Source organism: Montipora capricornis, chromosome 2 (assembly GCF_036669925.1).
Source record: "Montipora capricornis isolate CH-2021 chromosome 2, ASM3666992v2, whole genome shotgun sequence".
Taxonomy (NCBI): Eukaryota; Metazoa; Cnidaria; class Anthozoa; order Scleractinia; family Acroporidae; genus Montipora; species Montipora capricornis.
The window spans coordinates 47,692,851-47,704,969 of record NC_090884.1 but is presented as its reverse complement, the minus strand read 5'-3'; the positions used below and the strand labels follow the sequence as shown (position 1 = coordinate 47,704,969).

Sequence of the window (12,119 nt, the reverse complement as noted above, 5' to 3'; positions counted from 1 at the left end):
CCCTTAGTAATTTCACGTCAGGTTATTAACTTAAGGCCAGTTGAAACAATACCAAGGAAAGGGGTATGAATGATATGGATCTCTGCATCCCTGTGACAGCGGAAGTCTATTGTACCCTTATTTACCACTTATTTTTATATGCCTCGTTCTTCAAACAATACTGTTCCTAGAACACATTAGTGGCCCGGGTATGCTATAGTTACATATATCTTTTCACAAGCGATGTGGTGTGCCGTGGCAAGGTTTGGTGGAATACAAATTTCCTTACATGCATGGTTACAGACCTGCCAACCCCTGATAAAGGAAAATCTGGAGATCCATGAAAAAAAATCTGGAGATTCTATAAAAAATAGTGAAATTCTATTTTTTTCCCGATCAAGATTAAACAAACCCCATTTCCATCGAGGAAAGTCATTAACAGTTTCAGATTTAAATGTTTTATTTGTGTTCCCTGTTGCAAGAAGATGCAGCTTTCTTTGATGATTCTAATAGGTCATCACTAGGACGAAACTTATAGCAAGGTGTCATTTCTTCTGGATAAGCCAACTCCATGGCCAAAATGTTAGACAAGGTGCCATCAAGGCCTAAACAGGAAGGACTGTCAGTTTTGTTCTTACAAAAAAGTAAGAACAGTGTTCTTCTTTATTAGATTTTCAATTTATGGCACAAGCATTCCTCGTTAATTTCCCATTTTTATTCTGATTCAACAACTTAAATCATTTCAGAATGATATTTCCCGTGAGATTGAGGAGCCTTGTCGTGAGACCGTGAGAGATGACAAAAAATCGTGAGACTCACGGCAGAACCGTGAGAGTTGGCAGGTCTGTGGTTACCGTATGCCTTCACTGTTGTCTCATGTCCAAACAATGTCACACGTTTAGTTCAGGGCACCCAACGTCAATTTTCGGAAAATATCTGTTCGGAAGACGATTTAAGATCCAGAATTTTCGGAACATTTGCTGTAAAATTTCTTGCTTGACTGCCTCTCCTAGGATTTTCGAACATCTGAAAAATGGTATAATTGCTTATTTTTAACGGATTTTTACAATAAAAAGGTCACCTACAATTTTCGGGAGCCTTTTTGCTGGCTGAAATTTTCGAAAAGGTAAGTTTTGATCCCTATGGTTTTCGGATCACTAGACTCACAGCTAGGAAATCCAAACAGATGAAATAGTTTTAGGGGATAAAAATATGCCCATATCTACCGTTTAAATACTAAAATACCTTTAACAATGCTCTGTTTAAGGGGTTTTGAACTATATTCTCTTTGGATGCCCCTGTTTAGTATCTGAAGCCTTTTTTACCAAGCTATTCACCAAACCTTGTCACTGCACACCACATTGCTTGTGCAAGGATATACTGTAACTATTTCATATGACATGGTATACAAAGGTTGGTATCTCACTTGTTACAGTGTACTTGTCACTTGTTTTTCCTATGACATGGTATACCTTCACTGGTGTCTCATGACCAAACAATGTCACATGTTTAGTACCTAAAGCCTTTTATACCAAGCCATAAAAAATAATTGTAGCGAATCAGAATACAGGGAAGACAGTGAAATAATAACTGGATATGCAACCTTATTCCACCAAACCTTGCTACTGCACACCACATTGCTTGTGCAAGGATACATGTAACTATTTCCTATGACAATGGGTATACAAAGCTTCTCACATGTTATTTGTCACTTGTATTTTGTTTGCATGTACATGTACAGGTGTATGCGAGCCTTTACAGAAAAATCCAATTTTCTTGTCGGGTATTCTATGGTAAAGTACTCAATGCATTACTAGCATTTCTCATGGAAGATTATACAGCTATTATACATGTATTGAGAGCTGGCTATCTAAATATACTGTACCAACCATTTTGTGATACATGTAGAGTTGATATTGTCAATATTTTCAATTTCTCCCCATAAAACCTCAAATTTTATTTGATAAGTACTTAGTCTACATGTAGCTCATACGGTAACAACACAAAGAGGACATCCTGGAGAATGTTTATTAAAACTTTTGTTTTAATTAGCAGTTTTCTGTCTGATTGCTCCTCTGCTTTAATTGGATATGGTAAAACTCTCAACATCATGCTTTTAGTGCTTTGTGGCCAGGAACCCAAGAAAAAAAGAGCTAATTATAGATGAAATACAAAAGTTGTTTTGAGTTGTAGCCATCAAACACTAATTCCATTTTAAAATCATGAGAAACTCAAGCACTCCAACACTAATTCCATTTTAAAATCATGAGAAACTCAAGCTCAGTAACTATTATTGATTTTATTACAAGCACAAAATGGTCAATTTGGAAAGTGGACACTTGTGGGAGGCTGTCACAGGCTTCCAGATAAGTTTCCAATTCCTTTAGCTTCATTATTCAGTTTCACTTTCACCGGAGGATTGCTTATGAATGGCAGAGTGGTGTGTTACATCATTCATTGAAATGTACGTGTAGCTTATGCATTGCTTGATTGATTGATTGACTGGTGTGAATATTTTCCAGGGCCTACCTCAACCACAAGCTGCAGTGCTGAAGGGAATTTCTTGAGGTGCAAGAAACAGACAGTCCACTGATTGTGAATTGTGATGCAATTGTAAATTAATGTCTTTATGTCAATACTTGGGTAGAGTAGTGTCATTCTTATTCTGGATACACTCTATGAAATTAATCTTTTGACATGAACTGGGGTCAAGTGAATTTTTTCAGGCATCCGGTAATTATGGCTGAGTTGAATGTTCAGGGCAACAATCAGTGATTACCTGTGCTAATTGTCAGTGATCTTTCAACACTAAATGCATCAAACAGAAGCAGTAACATGACTTTAAGTGATATCTTTCTAATAGACGTATCTGCACGTGGCATCAATAATTGAAAGATGGGTGTAATATAAGTACCACTCAATTACATACAGTTAATTTGTTATAGTATACAAATCTGTAGTATTTTCTATCTGAACTGGCGGGTGGCACGCCTCATACGGTTCAATGTAACTTGTAAAGTAGGTCTAACCATGCAATTAATTTGTCATAATATAATAATTTGTAGTATTTTCCATCTGAACTGGCGGGTGGTGCGCCTCATACAGTTCAATGTACTGTAATTTGTAAAGTAGGTCTAACCATTCAGTTAATTTGTCATAGTATACTAGTTTGTAGTATTTTCCATCTGAACTGGCGGGTGGCGCACCTCATACAGTTCAATGTAATTTGTAAAGTAGGTCTAACCATGCAGTTAATTTGTCATAATATAATAATTTGTAGTATTTTCCATCTGAACTGGCGGGTGGTGCGCCTCATACAGTTCAATGTACTGTAATTTGTAAAGTAGGTCTAACCATTCAGTTAATTTGTCATAGTATACTAATTTGTAGTATCGGGTGGCGCGCATCATACAGTTCGATGTAACTTCTAAAGTAGGTCTAACCATGCAGTTAATTTGTCATAGTAGTGATGATGATGATAGTATACTAGTTTTAGTATTTTCCATCTGAACTGGCTGGTGCACGCCTTATACAGTTCGGTGTAACTTAATTGTAAAGTAGGTGTAATCATGCAGTTAATTTGTTATAGCATTTTAATTTGCAGTATTCTCCATTTGAACTGGCGGATGGCACGCCTTATTTGGTTCGATGTGACTTGTAAAGTAGGTCTAAACATGCAGTTAATTTGTTATAGCATACTGTGAAGTATATTCCATCTGGTTCTGTAGATAAACGTGTTTGAAGAACTTAGATTCAAGTACACTACTATAGGAACTTGCTTTCAAACATTGCTTAACAAAATTTTCACCACAGTTTGTGGTTAGTGCATCATTAGTGTAAGTTGTTTGATAATAGTATTGGTCGCAGTTCAGATACTAAACCTAATAACTTTATCAATTACACGAAAAAACAATTTAGCATATACATGTGTAAATCAATGTGAAATGGCTGAGCCATTCTTCTTGCTGCTACATGTATTTCAACTTTCAAGCAGGTTCGATTTAGATACTGAATTTTTCTTAGATGGAAGTATACTGTGCATATACTTGTGTCGTATTATATGGCAGTTATTATGTTGTCCTAAGGTCAGCCTAAGTTTTTATTAATTCCCAATCAAATGTTTGGTATCTTAACTCAGCCTTAAAACTTCTCCGTTGGCTTTAACATTGCCAAGTTTACTGCCGTAAGAGATATTTTGTTATGCTTTTGGGATTCAAAATGTGCATTCATCCAAATGAATTGTTGTATTGGCAAAAACAAAAGCTATGGTATCTGAGGCAAAATGAAACCGCTTCTGCAGGTTACATTTCCAAAGTACTACATGTATAGAAAGTCAAAATAATTTCAACAATTTAAAGAGATGACTGTAATAATTGACAGAGGCCTTTGATATACCTTATATTATCGTTGCTCCGAACTAAACAATGTAACTAATTAAAATTAATTTAGGATTTAAATACCTGTATGTCTATCATAATTAGGACCTTACTGTCACGCAAGTTAATTATTTATTAAGATGAGTAATAATTTGCAGCTAGTTGTATTGCATTAGGTTGTTACTAATTAATTTTCTGCATCAGTGTGCAGTGTCTGTTTCGGCCACAAATTTGAAGAAAAACGTTGAGTAATTCTATCATTTTATTTACCTTACCTACATTCTGTTGCATGTAACATTTGTATTTCAGGTGCATTATGAGAATGGATTATTTTCGGCATTAGTTTCTAAGGAATAATTCACCTTTGAGTTCCATTGTATGGAGGCACAGCTTCATGATCTTTGCTTTTCAGCAAATTTAAGCAAACGTGCACAAACGTAGCATTTGCCATGCATTTGCTTTATGTGAAAATCCGTTTTTTCGTCCAGTGTTTGTAGGTTTAGATAACAATATTAAAGTAGCAAATGTGAACAATATACATGTAGCTTTTGGTCAAGATGACAGATGCGATCCAAAACATTAGTTTTGCTTGTAATAGCAAAATGATTAAGATGTGATTTTACACCACTGTTGTTTAATTAGGCCAGAGGTGAATGCTTTTCCATCACTTTTTTTTTTCAAATTAGCACATGTAATCAAAGAATCTGTTTGGCATTTCCCTTGAGATGGAAGATGACATACCCTTGAAACTGTGTTGATTGAATACTGCATCAACCATTTCGATAATAAAACAAAGCAGGTTTAACTATCTAAACGTATGCAATAAAACGTCACATTCTCAATTTTGTCTATTAATAATACAAGTGCACATTGAGATGGCAATTAAATAGCTCTGAAACTTCGATGGACATATTTGCAGTATATTCATGAAGCTGTTTTATTGAACTTGAGACAGTGCCCCCATGCAGTGCAACTCAAAGGTGAATTATTCTTTTTACCACAATTGCTTGTAATCTCGCAATCTGATTGGCTAATTTGCCGTTGTCGATGAGAGTCAGTTCTAGATATGATGTTCAATAGTGGTACGAATAATAAAGTGACCTACAACCATGTTTTGGCTTGGCTTCAAAAGAACTTGCGTTGTCCTGAACCATTACCAAATTCACTAGCAACTGAACTTTCAGAATTAGAAAAGTTGGTATGAGACTTCCTTAAAGCTTTTGAATCTGTTCATTTCTTTGTAGAGATTATATATGATATATGTAAGATCAGATGTCCAAAACACTTTTTACGATAACCGCACCAATTCTCGTGCGCTGATTGGCTAATTTTTGTCGTCAGTACAGGCCGTTAAAAACCTCACTTCCATGCAAACCAACTTATTTTGATTGACTTCCAGAGAAAGAGTTTATTTTAGAAACTTGGGCAAACCGGTTTTATCCACTCGATAAAAATATTTGTGCAATGTTTACCGGTCACTCTACTGGGAAATTCTTACGGTGGAGTGAATTAATCGTTGTCACTGTCACGTAACAAAAAAATAAAATCAAAACTGTTCAATGAAATAAGCCGAAAACTTGGAATGTTGTAGGAGACAAATTCATAAATCACCTCACCAGTACTCAAGTCTGTGCGATACTGAGTTTTTTGTCGAAGCGTTTCACGCAACTATTATTTGTTACAAATGCAACGTGAATTGGAGAAATACGAAAATTGCATTCAAGTCCTACAATTAGAACTAAAAAATTTAAAGAACTTTACGAGTCCCTGGAGAAGTTTCAATATGACTCGAGGCATTGAGGTGTAAAGATGTCAGAAGCTCAGTCACACCTTCGTCAAATTCCCAAACAAAATCAGAGTGCTTGTTCGATTACGCCTCCTCGAAGGTCACCCAACAGCAAACATTCATCCAGCGTCAATGAGACGAATTAACTCAATCTGCCAGCCATGAATTTGTGATTATCGTGTCGCTATCGCTACTGTACCGTTCATAGTCTTCTTGTATTACACTAGTGAAAAACCGATTTGATCGTCCCCCTCGATTTAACCAATGGCAATCCTTATAAAAAACGGTTTGTCGATCGACCAATGAAATCTCCAGGGTCAAAAGTTGACTCTGGAAGTGGAAAGCGCAACGTGATTGGGGCGGCATGTTCAGAAAGGTTAACAGCCTGTACCAGAGGCTTTTCCCGCCGCTTCGTGACTCGCTCTTTTGTCGCTCTTTTCGTGGCGAGAAAGTAACCTCTGGAATCCAGGGTAAAAACCAGGCAAAACCAAGAAGACTTTTTTAGTGACAAAGATTATGCCTTACAGAAAAGGGTTACTTTCAGAGCATAATAATATGAACCCATCCGCAACATATCACGTTAGGCTGGAATAGGTTCAACATGTTTGCAATGTATATCAGTGCATTACAATATTGTTAACCGGATAGTGATGATTCAGTCCCTACAGAGATTCTTGCCAGAGGTCCCTTAGCCGTCAAAGCTTATAACAAGGCTCTTAAAGAGGGCAAGACCCGTGTAATGAGGGTCCCAATCATGTTGGTTGGACAGGATCGAACTGGGAAGACCAGCCTTAAGAAGTCTTTGAGAGGGCAGCAATTCAACCATGTCGAAGACAGCACTAACGGAATAGAAAGAGATCCTTCCTATTTCAGTTTATCAACTGAGATTTGGAGTACAGGGGAGAAAGAGCTAGAACCAGATTCAGATTCTGACGTTTCGCTTCCACATCGAATAGCCCAATGCATGGTTGCGGATTTAAAAGGTGAAGGAAGCCATCAATTGTTTCTGACCTTGTAGATGTGCAAAATACAGGAAAGGCTCTTTCTTCAAAAATTCTGCAAACGGAATATCAAGAGTACAACCGTGGCATTGATTCACCAGCACTGGAGAACAACGAGCTTGGTGAACAGAATTTAGAACAGTCCAAAAATTCAGGATCGCTGGTTAGAAATAGGTTTCCGAAACTCGATGAGGAGAAAAGCAAGGAAGAACTTGTTGAGCAAAAAGTGCCAGATACAACAGCAGCATGTTTCGAGAAATTACTTGAGCTGCAGTCTGAAAGGAAAGATGAAGACAAAGTGTATTCAATTCTCTGGGATTTTGGTGGGCAATCAGTTTACTATGTCACCCACCCACTCTTCCTTACTCCTAACGCAATTTATCTGCTGGTGCACGACCTTAGTAGAAATCCACGTGACAGAGCCCCTTCCATTGTAAAGCAAGGCGTTTTCAAGCAGAAAGAAGATCATTTCTGCAGAAAGACAAATGAAGACTACCTGCACTTCTGGTTGTCCTCGATCTCCTCTGTGGTAGGTCAAAGCAAGAACCATCCATTGACAAAGTATAGCCGCTCTCAAAAGTTGCCAAAAATGTTGCCTCCAGTTATCTTAGTGTGCACCCATGCGGACAAGTGTCCTTGCGCCTCAGAGCTGGCCAGTGAAATGTATGGCTCTTTGTCGGATCAGGCTAACCCATATCGAGAACATCTTGTGAAAAAGTTTTTTACGGTAGACAACACAAGGTCTGGCAGTACAGATGAGTGCCCAGAAGTCAAGCGCTTGAGGAAAGAAGTACTTGCAGTTGCAAAGGAGCTCCCACAAATGGAGAGAGTCATTCCAATCAAGTGGTTAAGATTTGAGGAGGCACTTAAATCCAAAAGTGACAACGGTGAGCCATTTATTTCTCTTGATGAAGCATGGAGAGTTGCCATTGAAGAGTGTAAAATTAGTGATGATCAACAATTTCATACTTTGCTGAACTTCTTGCATGACCAGAGAATCTTGATTCATTTTGATGGCACCCCAGAGTTAGACAGAATGGTGATTTTAAACCTTCCGTGGTTGATTGATCTGTTCAAGAGAGTAATAACTATCAAACGATATGACCCCGCAGCTGATGATGATCAGTTTGAGGAACTGTGGAAAAAGCTTGAGAATGAAGGTATCCTTGATGATGAACTTTTGCAAATTGTGTGGCAACCCTTGCTCAAGGTAGAAACCAAAACGACCACAACCGAGAGCCTCGTTCACATCATGGAGAAGTTTAGCTTGTTATGTCACTGGCCTACAGAGGACAAGCGCAAGCAGTACCTTGTTCCATCCATGCTCATGTATCCTCCTGATGATAATGCCACCAAGCTTCTTGCTTCTACCATCTTTCCTCCTCTTTTCATAAGATTCAGACAGTCTCATCCCTTGAACTTTCCTCGTGGTGACCCAAATGCCAGATCTTGCCAAGAATACATGTATGTTCAAGTGCCTTTGGGTGTGTTCCCACGATTGGTGGTAAAGTTCCTTCAGTGGTGTACCAAAGAAAAGTTCAGACCATTGTACAAGGATATGTACCAAAATTTTGCCAGATTTCCTGTTCATTCCACGGAAGGCTACTCAGTCATCCTGCTCTGTCATTCGTCTTCTATTGAGATTGTGCTTCACAGAAATGCAGACACTAAAAGTGACACCTCAGCTATGAATATTGGCCATATGGTGCGAAGCCACCTGGAATTCATGCTACGAGAAATGCGCGCAGAGTTCGTTTGGTTGAATTCCATGGAATATGAATTGTGTGTCCTTTGTCCAATCTGTTGTAAGCAGGGTGCGGTCAGCTGCTGTCGCCGGCATGACATGAATCGTTGTGACAAAGAAAAGTGCCTTCACTACTGGTCTGAGTCTGATTTACAAAAAGAGCAATTTTGCACCAAGGATGCCTTTGCTGAAAGTATTCGAGTTCCTGTGGAGGCGTTTCTACCTTGGTTTGAATTTTCATGGACGGTAATGTATAAATGTTTTGTTGTAAAAGGTTGATTTTGGTTTTCTTTACTCGGAATGGACATTAGGTTGCATTGGGCTGTGATTGGGCTGTGAAAAACTAAAGCTTTGGATATTACGTAACAGGCAGTGATTATTATTTCATTTTTTACTTTATTTTTTATTTTTTTAGGCAGTCATTATAATACACCATAACTTGAAACATAAATATACACACAAGCAGATTTGCAAGTAACAGGTCATGGCTTCATGTGTCGAGTTATAGCTAACCTGTCGCATTAATAGCTAAATTATGTTTTCCCCAATTAATGCACTTGTCATCGGCTTCCCCGAGGGAGGGGACCCCGGGCTGATGTGGAGATTTTGCTAATTATGCATTTCAAAGTTCTTGTATTTCCCCACCCGTGGGGGACTTTTTCTGCAAAGTCCCCAGTATTTGGCGAAGCCAAGCACCCAACTGGACTTGAAGGTGCACTTCAGAACTTTATTTTGGTTCTTTGAATAGTTTGCAAACACTCGGACTTTGTATTCTGATGAAAATTGAACTTTAATTATTTTTTTCTTGAATTAACTACTTACTTGAATAAATTCATAAGAGGTGGCAAGGTCAATTTTTTCATTCAAACTCTATATCACAGAACAGCAACATACACCTTAACACAACTCAAAGGGACTATTGATAGATACAGCTCTAAAACTGTTGTCCTTTGAAAACAGAACAATTGAGAAAGACGATCCAAGTTGATTAAAGCGGTATTAAAGCGATACCGCTTCTATTGTATCACTAACAAAAGACGACCTGTTGACGTTTAACAGTGACTTCTATAAACAATAATATATACACAGGGGAATTTTAAAGTTGGTTATGCCTACAAATACGTACAAATTTTTGACGGTTGGTCTGTTTGATCGACAAAAAACAATGGATTTTAAAACATACCTTCTTCTTCTCCTCCGCCATCTTGCCATCGATCGAGCGAACAATCGATCGTTCCCAATCTCCTCTCAGTTGAACAGAAGCGAAGTCCCCACATTCTCCCCGAGAGTAGGGCATTCAAAAATCTAAGTCCCCACATTTCCCCCACCACAAGGGTAGAAATTTGTTGCAAAGTCCCCATAAAGTCCCCGTATTTCCCCACATCAGCCCGGGGATCAGCCCGGGGTCCCCCCCCCCCTCGGGGAAGCCGATGACAAGTGCATAATAGTCTTTTTCTCTTTTCACAGGAACAGGGCATTGACCAAGTCATGCTTTCTTTGGGAGGTGACTATTTTCTACTGTTTAATTACCAGGGTAGCTTTTAATCGATAAATAGATTTGGCCTTTTCCTCATTCCCTAGTACATTTATCACTTGCTCAACACCTTGTCATGGTTGTCTTATACTTAACTAAGTACTAAATATGGCTTGCTTAACTTAGTTTGGTTGGCATGCTGCCTACATTATCTGAGTCATCAACGGCATCTCGGCTTCGTACTTTATGACCTCAAACTCTGGCCAGGCCACAAACTAGAGTCCTAAAGTTTAAGCATTGCCTGTGAGAGCTCGGAGATTAAATATGATAGTAATCCATGGATAAGGTTTCTTAGAAAGATTTATTGATTCCAAACCTTTCTCACCTATAATGTTGTCATGTTTTCCTATTCAGTCATTTGTTAAATTTGATGTTTAAGTCCAGCTATTATTTTTTTCACAGATGTTCTTGTGAAAGACGCAGTTGTACGCAACATCCATGTTATGGATGAGCTTGCTAGTCGACTGGACCAGCCCATCTGTCATAGTAACCAAGACGTGCCTTTCACCCAGTATTGGTTACATCTCGCTGAAGAATTTAGAGTTTCCGAAGACATTGTGATCAGGTGCCAACACATTCCTGAGAATAGCCCCAGTAAAAACATGTTGGAATTCCAGGAAGGGCGTGACCCTTACTTCTCGGTACAAACGTTCAAAGATGCCCTCAGGGACATAAAAAGAAATGATCTTGTAAAGATGTTGGAACAGTGTAGTTTACCTGGTGAGTTTTCATATTTTCACCCTGATAATGGTGCATATTTTAAGACATGTGTTCTACTGATATTCTGCCTGAATTCAGGCGCAGAGAAATTTCGTTTTAAAAGTGAGATTATTAAAACTACTTTTGAAACATGATGACAATGTTTTTTTTACAAACGTTCTTGTTATGCGTCAGTTTGAATTTATCTCACAGCATTAGCTTTACTTATAGCGTGATTGAAGTTAGAGCTTACCCTTTGGCTGATTCAAGCTTGTGAGATAACCTTTGGAAAAGCGATGTGGTAGCTTAGGAAGCTTGCATAGGCAGTATTTAGCAGAAAAATAGATTTTTATTTGTGCAATTTATAACAGCAGTAGTAGCTGCAGAAATGTCAGTATGAGAAAGAAGAGGAGGTGGTGGAGCAGGCGAAATATATTCTATTCTTATTATTTTTTATTATATTCCCTATTTACAGCCAGACTATATCGCATATGAGACGTCAATTCAAAAGGTTTCTTAAAATTTGCTTTTATTTCCTTTGCTATAAAGTTTCGAAATCCAAAATTAATTCAAGATGGTCTGCTTGATTAATTTTCTGTGTTAAGACTCGTGGACTTCAAGTTCACTCAGTTCACATCACTAATTATTTCAAAATAGTTAAAGCACAGAAGTTGTATGATACTTTAACTGAAAAATTGAATAAATGAAGTATATAGGTGGAAACTCTGTTCCACAAGACAGCCCGCAGTGCTTCAATTCAGTTTTGCCGTGGTGAATACTGGTAGTTTAACTTTACAGGTACTGCAACAGTAAGATACCTTCGAGATGAACACGCAGAAACCTTTTGGAGCATTTGTCTGCAGCTGGACCACCACAAGAACTGGCAAGCTCTAGGTCAAAAAATTGACATTCCACATGAGACGCTGCAACAAATTAGTACATCTTCAAGCTGTGCGAAAACTGTTCTCGACATTATTCAAAAAAGGAAACCTGAGCTGAC

At 38.2% G+C, this 12,119-nt stretch overlaps 1 protein-coding gene across 1 annotated transcript in view; it reads left to right on the top strand.

Annotated features, from left to right (window-relative positions):
* Positions 1–6,443: 6,443 nt before the first annotated feature.
* LOC138037421 (uncharacterized) overlaps positions 6,444–12,119 on the top strand; it is a 13,383-nt gene continuing 7,707 nt past the window's right edge. The window contains exons 1-5 of the mRNA XM_068883349.1: positions 6,444–6,517; positions 7,131–9,132; positions 10,354–10,390; positions 10,823–11,140; positions 11,918–12,119. The exon at positions 11,918–12,119 is cut by the window's right edge and continues 74 nt beyond it. Coding sequence (XP_068739450.1) covers positions 6,444–6,517; positions 7,131–9,132; positions 10,354–10,390; positions 10,823–11,140; positions 11,918–12,119 — 2,633 coding nt within the window. The remainder of the gene's footprint in view (positions 6,518–7,130; positions 9,133–10,353; positions 10,391–10,822; positions 11,141–11,917) is intronic.